This window comes from Hyposmocoma kahamanoa, unplaced genomic scaffold, assembly GCF_003589595.1.
Source record: "Hyposmocoma kahamanoa isolate Upper Pololo Valley unplaced genomic scaffold, ASM358959v1 97, whole genome shotgun sequence".
Taxonomy (NCBI): Eukaryota; Metazoa; Arthropoda; class Insecta; order Lepidoptera; family Cosmopterigidae; genus Hyposmocoma; species Hyposmocoma kahamanoa.
The window spans coordinates 1,939,156-1,954,815 of record NW_020655294.1 but is presented as its reverse complement, the minus strand read 5'-3'; the positions used below and the strand labels follow the sequence as shown (position 1 = coordinate 1,954,815).

At 36.7% G+C, this 15,660-nt stretch overlaps 2 protein-coding genes across 3 annotated transcripts in view; one reads left to right on the top strand and one right to left on the bottom strand.

The window, feature by feature from the left end:
• LOC113238594 (S phase cyclin A-associated protein in the endoplasmic reticulum) overlaps positions 1–9,120 on the bottom strand; it is a 107,429-nt gene extending 98,309 nt beyond the window's left edge. Inside the window, exons 1-5 of the mRNA XM_026475422.1 lie at positions 8,944–9,120; positions 4,436–4,596; positions 1,595–4,192; positions 905–1,088; positions 691–766 (exon numbers count right to left, since the gene is read on the bottom strand). Of these exons, the coding sequence (XP_026331207.1) occupies positions 691–766; positions 905–1,088; positions 1,595–4,192; positions 4,436–4,596; positions 8,944–9,028 (3,104 nt within the window). The 5' untranslated portion in view covers positions 9,029–9,120. The remainder of the gene's footprint in view (positions 1–690; positions 767–904; positions 1,089–1,594; positions 4,193–4,435; positions 4,597–8,943) is intronic.
• Positions 9,121–11,130: 2,010 nt separating this feature from the next.
• Positions 11,131–15,188, top strand: LOC113238586 (40S ribosomal protein S11). Of its 2 annotated transcripts, none has more exons than XM_026475413.1 (4): positions 11,131–11,171; positions 11,902–12,018; positions 14,060–14,265; positions 15,051–15,188. In XM_026475413.1, exons 1-4 carry the CDS (start codon positions 11,160–11,162, stop codon positions 15,172–15,174), a joined length of 459 nt encoding a protein of 152 aa, XP_026331198.1. In that variant the 5' UTR covers positions 11,131–11,159; the 3' UTR covers positions 15,175–15,188. The 2 variants fall into 2 exon arrangements, with proteins under 2 accessions (XP_026331198.1, XP_026331197.1); XM_026475412.1 differs by lacking the exon at positions 11,902–12,018 and adding an exon at positions 11,733–11,861 and having other exon boundaries at positions 11,134–11,171.
• Positions 15,189–15,660: the final 472 nt, after the last annotated feature.

The window sequence follows — 15,660 nt, the reverse complement described above, 5'->3', positions numbered from 1 at the left end:
CCAAACCTAGTTATAATCGATAAACGAAAGCTGAATAAAAACCAAAAACATAATAATAAACACATGCCTTAAATGTACAACTAATTTTATTGAAATACCAGCAGAACCCGTTACTGAAAGAAAAAAAAACTGGTTTTTGGTAGTGCATCTGCTAAAGAACCGCCTTTTCTACTGTAGCACATTTTGTTGAAACAACTGGCCCACTGGTAAACTTTAATTTTTGTGGGCGTGGGGACAACAAGTCATGAAAGTTTTACCGTATTCGGATGAATAATAGTAAAACGTATATGGGCAAAACACACAAGTATTCATTCATAAATAGTAGAATAGGGTCAGGGGAAGTTTGAAAGTGGCGCCAGTGACGGAAAAGATGAGGAGTAATAGGTCAGCGTGGTATGGACATGTCATGCGGAGGGAAGAATGTCATGTGACGAGACGAGTGCTAGGTATGAATGTGGAGGGATATAAAATGAAAGGAAGGCCAAAGAAAAGATGGATGGATTGTGTAAAAGATGACATGGCTAAGAAAGGTGTGAGTATAAAAATGACGGCTGGGTGGGGGAGAGTGGAAGAAAAATACATGTTGTGCCGACCCCACCTAGCGTGAGATAAGGACAGGAAGAAGAAGAAGAGGGTAAACTTCATTGGTACGCCACGTGTGGTGTTATGTATAAAATCCAAATAAATTACCTTCTAAGAGCATCTTGAAGACTGCCTCTCCGTTTTATGCCTTGAGAAAGCTTAGCGTGCAATTGTTGAGCGCGACCTGTAAGGGCAACGACCTTGGTTACAGCAGTTTTCATCCCCGAACCTTTAACTAATTTCTGTTAGTACATTATCACTGCCTTCACTGCGTAACTAATTATGTCCTTTTCATGGTCCATAAGGTGGTTTTATTGCTTACCGGGGTCTCTGGCAACCAAAGATTCCAAAACCACCAGAGTGTCGACCCTTTCCGCCCAAGACATTCCAGCCAATGCAGTCTCATATTGCTCTTCAAGACTGGCAGCTAAAGCTCCGAGGTTCTCTGGTGATGAACAAGTCGGTACCCCAATGTTTGTGTCTTCGCAAAGGATTTCTGCATCTGTCTGTGGGTTTATTTGTATTGTTCATTTCAAGAAATAGATTCATGAACTTAAGACACGGGAAGCAATTAATTGACACTTGGACGCATTATTTTTTAAACTACATGTAGTTCAAATCTCATGAGATTTGAGATATATTTCTGCAAAAGATGACAGTGCATATCAAGTTTTTTGGTTTTCGCGGTTGCTACAAATTGAAAAAGAAACTATTTCGGGTAACGGGATATTAACTTGGGTATTAGGCATCTACGAGTTATATCTAACATGCAAACTCCTTGTCCTGAATTACAGTTATTTTTAATTTACCGACAGATATTTCAATTTACGCTACATAAGATTTGCAAAATATTGGTCAACTGATAGTACAGATCAATACAGAAATGCTCAGTGCCGTAGGAGCATAGAATAATCAAATTTAAACTTAGTTATTAATTGTGAAAACGTAACGTCAGTAGTGTCATTGTGAAATTTCGAGATATAACGAGTAATAAATAATGACCAAAGCTCACCTCAGTGTCGTCAGTCTCTGTATCCAAATCAATATCAGAAACTTGTTGCAACTCCATGATTTGTCTGTTCAGCGAATCTTCTTCCTCACACAATTTTCTTTGATCGACTTCTGACTGGAAATCCAACGCCAAGCTTATCTTACGCTCATTTTCCTCAATCTGAGACGTCATTTCAGCTATTTCTGACATTTCAGATGGATCAGCAGTCTTTAAAATCTCATTATGATTTTGAATCTGATCATCTTCGTCCAAATATTTGAAGGTAAACTTAAATTCGGCTTTCCATTTGTCAAAGTCAAAAGCATCTTCGGTACTTTCTTGGGATCTTGCTAATCCTGTTGTAAGGCTCTCAAGGGAGGAATGCAAACGATTAATCGTTAATTCGCCGTCATTTTTCGATTCTTTCTTCTCCTTCTTCGTAACTTTGTTTCTTGATGAACGCGTCTTAAGACCAGTGACGTCAGATTTTTGACGAATCATAGCAGGATCTTTTGCTCTCTCTGCTTTTGGTTTCACTGTTACTTTGACAACTTTGACAGGCTTGCCTAATCTTTCAGGTTGTTCTGATTTGGCATGATCAGATTTGGTGTTTTTAGGAGACTTTGTAATAGGTTTTGTTTCTTGTTTTGGTGACTCTATCATGTTTAAAGTGGGCAATGAAGTTGTTGCTGATGGTTGATGAAATCTGTTGACCCAGTGAGATTTTGACTGTTTCTTGGACTCGCGACTTAATCGTCTAGATTTCACAGTAAGCCAGCCTTCGTTATCGTTTTTATTGTTGTCAACGTTTAACACTTCGATGGAATTTGCGACATCTTGAATCATTTGCAACTCTTCTGGTACTAAAGTTTTCAAGCTTTCGCTAGATTCAATTCTGGACATATCAATCTGAGTGACAATTGTATCCGAACTGCTGTATTCATCACAATCTTTAATTTTCTCCAAAGCTGGATTAGCTTTTTCTTTTTTATCCCCTTTTTCGTTGATCTTCAAAGACATCGGTCTGGGAGGATGTTTTTTCGGATCAATTTTACTTTGATTGATTTTGTTATCACCAGAACCTATTTGAGAATTTCTTCCTGAAGGTTTTTTCGCAACAGATTTGATTGTAGAAGGCGAAGGCGTAGTGTCAAAAAGGCTAGTTCTTCCCGTTGTCAAGTTAAAAGGGTAGCTGCATTTACTAGTTTGATTTCTTTTTGGGAATTGACGAGTTTTCGGAGCAGAACTAGGCATTTCAACAACTGTTTTGCTTCTAACGATTGAAGTAGTAGATTTCACTGGCATTTTTACTTCAGGTTTAGCTGTCACTTGCTTAGGTTTCGCTGCAGCTTGTGAATATGCTGGTCTCGAATTCAGTTTGGTTTCAACTGCTTTTAATTCAACAATTGCTTTGACATCAGGTTTAAGTTCTAGCTTTTTAAATTCATCGTTTTTCTCGTCTTTAATTTCATTATCATCTTTTATTTGTACATCTTTATTGTATTCCGGTACAGTAGAAGTATCGGAATTGCAATTAACTTTATCGGCGACGTTTGGTGAGTTCTCGTCTTCCATTTTCACATCTGATATGTTTTCAGGTATTTCTTTAGGTGGTGTTATCTGTACTTCAGTTTCTTTAGTTGAATTATCACTAGCATTTTGAGAACTCCCATTTGAAACATCTGCGAAATTATCTTCAGATTTTGCTGGGGATTCAGTTGAACTGCTGTCTTTTTCTATAACTTTCTCTTTAACCTTCTGCTCAGTTTTCTCCAATGGATCTTCTTTCATTTCTACTTTGGCAATCTCTTCAATCTCCTTATCTCCGTTAACCATATTATCATTCTTAACTTCATTCTCTAAAAGTTGTTTTGCAAGAAATTCGTTTTCAATGGCATCTAGTTGAGCTGTAGTTATCTTTGCTTGAGATGACAACTCATCATTGCTAACAATTTGATTGGTTCCTTTGGGTTGTTTTTTAGGCGACTTTATTACAACTTGCAAAGGGATCGTGATAGGGCACTCTTTAGCTTTACCTAACTCGACCAATGGCTTAGGATCAATTTCATTGCCATTGTCAATTTTCAGCAAAACAGTATCCACTTTTGAGTATATGTCCTCAGAATTTTCTTTGAAATCTTTTTCTTTGATATCAGAGAGTCTCGGAGCTTCTTTAGCAGCCTTAGGCTCAGGTTTCGTCGCATTCTTAGACGCAATCTTATTGCTGAAGAATTCAATATTTGCTTTTGGACTTGTATGCCCTGATACTCTTGGGCTTATTTTACCACTGCCAGGACTAGCTTTGCCTGTGACGGGGCTGTTTTTCCCACTTGGAGTATTGTGTCCTGAGAAACATGGACTGTTTTTGCCAGACACTGATGGTGAGCTCTTAACAGAATAAGCACGACGGGATTCTGGACGAACAAAATCCGTCTTCCTGATCTCCCATGCCAGACTCTGAGGACGTTGTGGTGGTGGCGTATTATCGTATTCCCATTTTAAGCGAAACCACTCGCCTAGCGCTTTAAAATCGCGTGTGTAATTTTCTAATACTAATATGACTTCTTGGCACTCATTTAAGTTTTCGTGGGCTTCCACTGTGTTGTAGATTTCACCAACCTATCAAAAAAATCACAAAGAAATAATTTACTATTAAAATTCTCAGTAAAAATGTTAATTCTTATTTTCCTTAGCATATGTCAGATGAGCTGTTGCTTTAAATTTTTGAAATACTAAAACACCTGTTATATTATAAGTTTACGTGCATCATTTAAAATGCATTTATTCATTATAACACCTTCCTATGGTAACGTGACTGTAATTCTACAAGTCAGAGAAGTAATTATAATTAATAATACTTACAGCTCGCTGCAGATCACCAAAAAGCAGTGCCCAGTATCGAGCTCTGAGTTCTGATCGTTTGTCCCTCCCGGCCGAGGCCGAGCGGAGTCTTGCAGCTGAACGAGGCGGAGCGCGTCGGGCCGGGGGAGCAACGGATCGGGGTGGCTTGCGTGACACACGAGCTGTAATCAAAACAGAGCAAATAATATTTTTGGAATTTTTTTTATACACTATATGGTATTTCGACTAGAAGTAGCTGCGCGTGAGCGACGGTTCTCGAGCATTAAAAAAACACTAAAACACGCTTTAACTTGAAACTTAGTTTAGCAGTTAATGTACTATGATGATTTTTTTTTATAATACCAAGTGAAGGGATGAACAAGTTGTGGGCCTGGTGGTAAGCAACACGCCTGTCCATAACAGTTGCAGTGCCACCCAGAGCTTTACACCGTAAACATCTGAGAGGCAATGACACTGCGCCCGTCACACTGAAACGTAAGTTGACAAGTCCCATGTGGCTGTAATTTCACCAACGCAGTAATGCTCACATTACAGCTTGGCAGCAGAAGAAGGTAAGGTGGCATTACTTCCCTGGATGAACTCTTTCACAAGGAACTCTACTGCTGCTGATGATAGCTATTATGCCTCATCATTTCAATTTAGTATGAAGTTAGTAAATCACAAACAAACAACAATAACTGAGTTCTTAGGTTTTCGCGATTGTTACACATAGGAAATGAAACTATTTTTCCGGATTTAAATCGCGTATATTGTTTTTTCAAACAAAAGAAGATCCCACGCACATGCCGCAGGCCCCGTGTGAAACCACCAACAGTCGAGCAAAGACCTGCCATCTTACCTTACGTGAGTGGTGTTACAGACAAGATCGGAAGAGTACTCAGGCGTGCATCTATCAAGACCTATTTGAAGCCCCTGAGGAAGATTTCTCAGTTCGTGAGACCCGTGAAATGCAACATCCCCTTACAGGATGCAGGAGTTTACAAGCTTGACTGTGAGTGCGGTCTCTCTTATATTGGACAACCAAAGCGAAGTATTTGTACCCACTTCAAAGAACATATAGCTGATGTCAAACACCGTCGCGTAAACAAGTCTGCAGTCTGCGAGCATGTCATGGATAAACCTACACACTCAATGAAGTTTGGCAAACCCAGGTCCTTACAAAAGAAGTTCGTTATCTACCCAGGATGCTGCCATTGAAATTAAAAAACATCCTAATTTCAACAGGGAAGATGGTTTCTCCGTACTACCAGTTTGGGATCCAATATTTCCACTAATGAAAAACCCCAAACAGACATAAGACTGCAGTACTAATTAATATGTTTTAGTTTATTCTAATTTCTAATATTAAGTAATAATAAATTAAACTTAATAAAAATTCATTCAATAAAATAATTTGTAAAACTTAATGTAGCATAAATTGAAATGTTTTCTTTGTAAAATTAAAAATAAGGTATTTAATTAATAGCTATTGTAACTATAGTAGTGAAAATAATCTCAGTACAGAGTACTAAAAACACCGACCTCAAAAGTATGTTGAATTACGTCTATTTGCTAAGTTTTATTGCAATATCTCCTAGTTCGCCACAATACAGGACTTGACACTGGAGATAATAAAAATAGGTTCTCATTAATCAAAGTATATGGAGAGAAAAACGCCTTGGATTAGAGAAATAGCAAAATCAACCATTAAAATAATTATTTAGTAAAATTTTGGCGCTATTTATTTAAATGAATCTTCATGCGTGAACAGCCACTTTTAGAGGTGGATGATTTTCTTCACAATGAAATAAGCCCACTTTGGAAGTACCCCCTTTCCAACAAAAAAAGAATCATGAAAATTGATTCACAAATACCAGAGTTATCGCGTAACATACATACAAAAAAAACGTACAGGCAAATTGAGAACCCCCTCCTTTTTTGAAGTCGGTTAAAAATAGGGTGGTCAATATTAGACCTAACTGGTTGAAGACTGTACCTCAGTCAACCACGACCATGGGATTGCACGAACCGTCAGTTTGTTTGAAAAAACAAATATATGCGATTTAAATCTGGAAAAAAAATTTCATTTCCTAAACAACAATAAATTAAGAAATGAACACTCCATTCAACATAAAATAAATGGTCACCATGCAGATTCTTAATTTCCTTTTTTTGTTAAATTGGAAGTTGTGTTTTGCCGGCCTTTGAGAGCTCTCTTGACTTGCTGTTTGACAAACCCCATGTCATAACGCAAACAGAATACTTCAGTATGGAGATCATACCACATTTTGCAGGTTCAAGGAAGGAATAAATGTGATGCCCACATGGTCTTAGAATACAAGAATTCAAGGATGTAGGGATAGGCTCTACTCCTTTGCTGGGAGGTGTGATGGCAGAAACGTGATGGTGGCAATAGTTCAAAAATGTCATTTTGATAGCGAAATTCATCAGAGGTGGTGTCAACACAGCGAAAAATCGTCAACAGCCGAAGTGAAGTGCATATCTCAAGTTTGTACTATTCCAATATCTAAAAACTCAATGTATTATCATTTCTCAAAAGTATGTTATAGTAAACCATGTTTCAACATTCTCATATAGAGACAGGTTTGACTAACAACAGGGTGAATAAACACTGAGAGTTGATGCAGTGATCTTAACTAAATCATATAAAACAATTTACAATGGCAATTCCTTACTTTGAGATTAAGAAATTGGAGTTGCCTGTACTATGAGTACCACAACAATGGAATTCACTCAAACCAATCAGAACATACAAACCAAAACTTATTTTATAAAATTGGTTAGACTGGTAATCAAATCCAGGACCTCCTCGTCCAGTGCCCGCATTCAGACAGTTGGGCAACCAAGGTTGTCTGGATTAAGAATGAACATACAACTTCCAAAGACAAAAATTGATAATACTCTGATATTTCAATAGATAGGATTTATAAATTTCTATTTATATGTATATGTACTTAGATGATGAAAATCCATAGCAAAAATGTGTACCGTCTAGGCTCTCGGGCATCTCTCAGAGAAAAGTTTAAGGAGACTGGTATCATGACTGTGGCATCACAGTACATTTACTCAAATATTTTATATGCCCGTAAAAATATACATAATTTCAATAAGAAAGAAGATATCCATAATATTAACCTTAGAGCTAAGTCCAAACTCATGGTACCACGATTTCATTTAACCAAGGTAAACAACTCTTTTATGGGGAACTGTATACGTTTTTACAATAAGATTCCGGAGCATATATTAAGTTTATCATTTCCTAAGTTTAAAAACTACATTAAAAATATTTTGATTGAAAAATCATATTACAAAATTGAAGACTACGTGTTAGATAAAGATGTATGGAAAGACGACATGGCTCCAGAATCCACACAAATATTATTCAAAGTGTATTCCATAGCATTTAAGTTTATTTGAAAAGAGCAATCCCTAGAGTTTCTTGCTCGTTCTTCTCAGGGAGGTCAGCGTAGTGAACGAGCAGTAGCTTAAATGTGACGTTTTCAAGTGTAAATTTATTTTACCTATGGAATAAATAATCTTTGACTTTGACTATAAACATAGTGTATTTTATATAGATAATTCAGGTTTTTTTTTAAAACGTGGAAGCACCCCCTGGAGAGTATCGTCGCCCCTAATAGCTTCCAAGGCCCCTTCCGCCTGCCAAGGACTCTTCAGCGCCTTCAGAAAGAGTAGAGACCACTTTGGGAAACTATGATTTAATGCAATGTAACCTATGAAATCTTTCAATTTTATTTTATTACATCAACATAAAATTGAAAGACAAAGTAAAACTAACCATAATTAAAAGCAAATCAAAGACTAAAAAAAGTCACAGACGTAATAAAATGCAAAAATGCCAGTGGACAGGACACATGATGAGAGAAAAAAATTGATTAGTGGACAAGGGATATTGTGGAATGGTACCTAAGAGAGGAAAAAAGGACGAAAGGGAGACCATACTTTGATGAAGATGGGAAGATGATTCTAAACATGTTGCTGGAGGAGCATGAAGGCAAACAGCAAAAGATAGGGAGAAATTGAAATCTCTAGAAGAGGACTAAGTCTTAGGACAAGCTGAAGGTATCGAGTCAACAAATCTGAGTAATAATAAATAAGTAATATCTAATAAGCATGAATGTCATACAATGTGTCTGTATTAGATAAGTTAGTATGTAATTTATCAGCAATAAAGGCTATAAATAAATAAATAAACCTATGAAATAAAGGCATTTACGATTTAAATTTAATCTTTCTAATAATTCACACATTTTCTAAATTTCAAAGTGAACATACAATGGATGATGCAGCATTCTTATGTTTTCAAATTAAGTACAGTACAAAGCATATTGTTCTGAAGAAGAATCACTATGAAGCCCATAAGTCACCAGGCACAATTTAACGGCCGTTTATTGAGCAAACTCAGCGCCGCCCACATGTTTCAACGGTATTTGATCACGGAAGTAAAGTTCGGCGCACGATACCCATATTAACAATATTTTATGTTTTACCTGGCGTGTCTACCGCGACATGGAACGCTACCAAATTCCGCGCCTCTCTGCCTTCCTCCTGCACCAACTGCCTTACTTCTTCCATCTCCAATCAACCAAAAATAAAAAATTTTCGAACAAAATAAAAATGAACACCGAAATCCATCACTCTCGTACTATCCCACTACATCACTTTCAAAGGCTACACTTCGTATAACAATTAGATAAGAACGTAAATACAATATATAATTGAAAAACAGTGAGTAAAAGCGAAGTGATTCGAATTTTTAGAAAAAATCAAAATTGCTGGTATTTTCATAACAATTCCGTTTTGACGTTTTTGACATTCGCTCGCTCGCTCCCGCTCGTCCGTTATAGGTGTTACTTTAGAGTTCAGTTCAGAATTTCGGTTACTGATTAAATAACAGGCTTAGAGTTAACAGGTATGAAATTAGTTGTAGCTTATTATTTTAGTATTAAAATGTCGCTTAGATACTGATTTTAGATCACCAGCAGTTTGATTTTATTGCCTCTCTCGATCGGAAACCGCGTCTCTTCCGAGTCGAGGCGCATAATTGCGATCACAACTGGCAGATCGGGAACTTTTGACATTTCAAATCGGAGCAATAAGTTGATTTAACATAAAAATTAGAATGATATAATAGGAATCAGGTTCAACTTCTCGCTCGGAAACCCATCTGATTTCGAGACTTTGATGGGCTACCCAATCGGATCGATTTCAATTTTAATTAAAATCAGCCTGCTGGTTGTTTGCAAATTTAGGGTCGTATTCTAGACCTCAAAGCTCTAAACCCTAAAATTCAATGCTCAAGTCAGGATTTGAGTTTGATTTAAAGCACTCGAAATCATACTCAAGTCCCTGCCATTAGAGTCGCGTTTCCAGGGCTTGTGTTTCCGGTGCAATCCTGACTTGAGCATTGAGTAGAGTTCTAGAATACGACCCTAAGTGTTCCATAGTACACAAGATTAAGGGTCGTATTCTAGAACTCTATTCAATGCTCAAGTCAGGATTGCACTGGCAACACAAGCACTGGAAATACGACCCTAATGGCAGAAACTTGAGTACGATTTCTAGTGCTTTGAATCATACTCAAGTCCCGACTTAAGCCTTGAGTAGATTTCTAGAATACGACCCTTAGAGAACCAAGGTTCACTTCACTTCACTTTTTATTTTTATGGCTCTCACCGGCACCTATATGGTGGCATGTATCAAATCCATCTTTGGACTGAGAGCTCTCAGTCAATGCTGCTCCAATATCCAATTATTTCAGAAAAACATCTTGGGAAGTGTGACCGGATCTCGTTATAAATTTTGTAATGAATATGGCCCCGTAGTTGGTAGTATTATTGGTGAGTTTGTTAACGTGCCTGTTACAAAAAATTCCCAACTGACCGGGAACAAAAACGAACGTAGTGTTGTGAAAAACCTTTCAATAGGTACAAGGTTGTACCTACATACATTCATCAAACATTTCTTATGTCAATAATTACCAGATAGATTTTATTTAAACGGGTAAACCGCGAAAAGCCAAAAAAAACAAGGCTCGATCGGGACTCAAAGTTGATCACTTTTTTTTTTATAACGCACACACTCAACATACCCCGCACTAGGGAAACCCTGTGTCGCGGGTGCCATGGACACATACATACACAATCACAAATTATACCCAAACTCCGAGAGAAATAAATGTAGGCAGGAATCGAACCTGGGACCTTTGCTTGGCAGTCCGGCATGGTAACTGTTCGGCCACGGAGACTGTTACAATAAACTTCAAATAATAATTACTTCGTAATAAGATTCGTCAACGCTTTGCTTAAGTTTTACCTATGAAAAATTAATAATAACGCATGCATTTATATTATCGTCAAATCGCGGTTGCACTATAATGAAACTCTCCAAGAATATTATTATATAAACAAATAATACCACATAATACTCAAATGTTATGATATAAATGTAACTTTTTCCCATCTCTAACCTTAAAAGTTGCCAACATAGAATAGTTTTTCGAATGCGGTTTTAATAATCTATTTATTATTATAGTTTCGATATCGTTTTTGTTACACAAATACATATTCTTGAAATAAACTTCTCCAATGCTCTAATTTGGTATTTAATTTTGATAATACACATTGAAATAAAGTGTGCACTTTTTTTATCGAGACGACTATTTTATTTATATAGCAACATTACCTTCTTTTCGTTGTCAAGCAAGATGGCGGATCAGGTATGTGCCGATTTTATTATTAAAATAATATTTAATTCATATTTTTCTTGTGTATTTCAGTATGGAAATCTTAAGAAAACTAGTGCGAAAGTGTCAATTAAAATTCATTGTGATAGAAAAAGTGTTTCAAGTGATATCTATGACGGAAATACCATGCACGTGGATCAGTGCTTTCGTTCGGTTTTTCGGTAAAATATTTGACAAAATTAACGCTGTACTTGATATTTTCACTTCTCAGAGGTCACAAATGCCCTTAACCAAGCCTATATCACGTATTCTGATAAATAATTGAGTATAAAGTTATTCAGTGTGCAAGCTTCGAAGAGGTTATATTTCCGTGGTTGAAAACAAAAGTTTTCTGGATAAAACGCTTCAGATCGCTACTGCTAGTTTACCCAATCGATTCGGTATAGGAGGAAAGCACCAAGGAATAATCACTGCAGGCTCATAATTAACATATCCCTTTTATTTTTAATTTTTAATAACACGAACCCGTCCGAAGGTAGTCTCTAAGTAGTCTCTTATTAAATAGGATAATATTAACAGTAATTGAAATTGCAGACAGAGCGTTCATTCCAAAAGCAACCAACGGTTTTCTTGAACCGTAAGAAGGGAATTGGTGTCAAGCGGAGCCGTAAACCATTGAGGTACCACAAAGATGTGGGACTCGGTTTCAAGACGCCGCGTGAGGTAAAGCATGGTGTGCTAATGTGTGATTTTTTTTCTGTAGACAGAGAAAGCGTTTCAGAAACAGCCTACGGTCTTCCTGGCCCGTAAGGGAGGGCTGAAGCGAAAGGACATGCGGCATCACAGGAGTGTTGGTCTTGGTTTCAAGACTCCTCGAGAGGTTTGGTCCTTTTTCAGTTACGGTGATGGAGCGGATAAGCCTGGTGGGGTCATGGAATTCCTCTGGAGATAGGAACTAATGGAATATAAAATCTTTTGACACTATAATCATTTCAGTTACAGTAATAACAAATGTAATGTATGTATTACATTTACTTCACTACCAAAACTTACTGGATATAATTAATTTTTAACAGTAATTAATTTCCTCTATAAATATAATATAAATGGATGTATTAGAAAATATTGTTTCTCTCCTGTAAGAGGGTACTACTTGTACTATTGGCACATTTCTGGCCAATTCTCCTCTGATGAAAGTTGTTGGTAGTGACCAAAGTTGAGATCTGTGCCCACTTGGGCATCCTCAGATCTGCTATTTTATCTCAAGTTGTTCAGTAGCAACCTACTTCATCATTTAAATTAAAAATTGTAACAAACTTTGTTAAAAGATTTTTGTTCCTCTCTGCAACATTGTCATTCATTGGAAGGTGTCGGTAATTACTGTTCATTCTCAAAAAGAGCTAATCAATTCTTCCTTATTACAAGTTAATTTGAAGATTGTGTACATCTTAATTAAAATTTACTTTCCTACTTTACTGCAACTGCTAAGTGAGACCTTAGCATATCAGAACCACATTAAGATGGTCAAATACAAATATGAAGTCCTACATGGACTTACTATATGTATAAGCGAATAAAATGTGCATTAGAGTCCGCAGCCCATGCAGAAGTGAATCGCGTGACTGTTTCAGTCTTATTGGATATGGAAAACAACTAAGTCTTATAAAGAAAGATCAGCCAGAATTGTCTTACTAACAAACTGGCTACCTAGATGTGTGTACCACCATGGATGAGAAGATTGAAGCGTAAACACATGGGATTCAACTAATTAAGCTGAATATAAAGTAATATCCACATAAAGTGGAAGGATATGGCTACCTGGTCAAAATATATCAAGAATATGAACTGCTTATGGTCTCACATTGGTTGTTGGCAATTAAACAAAAAAAAAAGAATTGCATGAACTATATAAGGCCTTTTCTGATGAGTTCAAGCCAGTTCCACATTAATAAGTGTGGTGAGGATTAAGGCTACCCATATAAGCCTCTCCAGCCTCTAGTCTATTAACATATCATTACAGATCTTTGACTCTATTTAATTACATTCAAAGGTTTTGAATAGTTCTTTCTCTATTTCCATAATTCATCAGTCCTGCATTTAGTACAAAGTGGGTGCAAATATTAAAGGTAAGTTGCATGAATTTAATGGCATGAAGAATGTGGTTCCACTTGGTGATAAAATAAGGTATAACTTGGTGCATGTTGTGTTAATATTTCAGTGGTATTAATTATAAAATCTTTAACATTGAAGTCAAAAGTACTAGCCCAATAATAGCAAGGTACAGAAACTTGTCATCTGTTACCCACTCAAAGGATTTAAAATTGTAAGCGTCTATGATAAAAGTTGCATAACTATATCTATAAGTATTGTTATGCATGATCTATACATAATTATAGAGGCCACCTTTAATGAAATTGTCCCGACTACTCATTTTTGTTCAAAAATCGCCTCCAGTGCAACAGAACAAGATACGTCAATGTGTAGCTTGATGTGCTGTTGACTGTACATACATACATACTAAATATCTAAGTTGTAATGGGCTAATTTCACACCTGGGTTTCTCACAATCATGGTGAAGGAATACATAAAAATTGGGCTTAACAAAATGATGTCACAAAATGATGAAATCCACACGACGGTCTTCTGATAATCAAATGATGAAGTCTGTGTTTTCTAACCCATATTCTGATTATGACATCCTTATATTTTTATGTTGTGTGAAGTTTATATATTTGATAACCACCAATGTAAGGTGGAATTCATTCAAATCTACAATTTAAATTTTTTTTTATATGACATGGCTTTTTGTAAACGAATTTGGAGGAAGAAATTTCAAACTGGTATATATCAGCAATATAAACTTCACTAAATTATTATCAAATTACAATTTAACTCAGCTGTTCACTGCTAATTAATTCCAGGCCATTGAAGGCACCTACATCGACAAGAAGTGCCCGTTCACTGGCAACGTGTCGATTCGTGGTCGCATTCTGACTGGTGTAGTGCAAAAGATGAAGATGCAAAGGACCATCGTCATTCGCCGCGACTATTTGCACTATTTGCCTAAATACAACAGATTTGAGAAGCGTCACAGGAACATGTCTGTGCATTTGTCGCCTTGCTTTAGGTACGTAAAATATTTTCTATTGTGAACAAAGCTTATAGAAAACGAGATGAGTCCCGTCAACTTTCAAGATGATTCAGCGTTATTGAAACACAATATAAATTGCAATGGCAAATGCATGAGATAAAATACAAAGGCATGAGAGCTAAGGTCTGGATTACAGGATCAATTCCCAAGAGCAAGCTCCGGCTGAGTTATTGAATCGTTTATTGAAAACGAACTAGCACAAAGTCAACTTATAAGATGGCGAAAGACTCCGCTAGGCCGAAATCAATGTAGCTAATTCAAGTTTCTATGATTTCATTCAAAGTTACATTCTTCTGTCTTAGGTGTCAAAACAGGCCTATGACATAGTGACAATTATAGTCAACTGTCGCTATATGTATGTTACTATTTTTATTTTTCACTGCCTCCGTTGACGAACGGTTACTGTGCTGGTCTGCCATCCAGAGGTTCGATTACCGGACCGCGAGAAATTGCGGTCATGATCATTTTTGAGTCATCCCAGTCTCTTCTCTCGTATTACATCTATTCGTCGAAGCCTGATTAAAAACCAAATACATAGTACGTACTTCCGGTCTACATACCTAAGCTACACACGCGAATCCATGAAATTTTCTCTTGTCTTAAAATTTCCCTTTTACTTTTTTAAATGATGATACTCCCACGACGGTCTTCCGAACACTAATTGACGAAAAACGTGTTCTAACCCAAAATCTGATTTTACCCAAACTTCTTCAAAGGTGTCATTAAAAAGAACTTTAATTAAATAAGTACCTACTTTTCAGAGATGTCGAAATCGGTGATATCGTCACCATCGGGGAGTGCCGGCCGCTTTCCAAGACCATCAGATTTAACGTATTGAAGGTCTCAAAGGGTAAAGGATCCAAGAAGTCTTTCAAGAAGTTCTAAATAAACTTTAATATAAGTTAATTTTGTTTTATTCGTAGAAACTTAGAAATACGAAGCGAACGCGGAAATAAATAAATATTAGACAATATCACATACATTGCTCTGATTCCAAAATAAGTAATTAGAGCACTTTATGTTGTGGAAATAGGAAACAACGACAGTACCATGAACACTCAGACTTTAAGACAATATAGACAAATTTGTTTTTTACATCTAACCCGAACAAGGATCGAACCCAGGACCTTGGAGAAGACGCCATGAAAACCGGTGTGCAAGAGCTATTCGACCAAGGAGGTTGTCAAGAACTCTGTTTTTATGATCATATCTTCGGGGATGGTTTGAGTTTTCTGTAATTTAGTGGCCAAATCAAACTCGCGTAAATGTCGTGGCAACCAAATTAGCGTGATTTGCCTGGAATCTATTGTTATCGGTCCGTAGACAACATAAATTAATGCTTACTGTGCAAAAATCATGAGTCATAGCCAT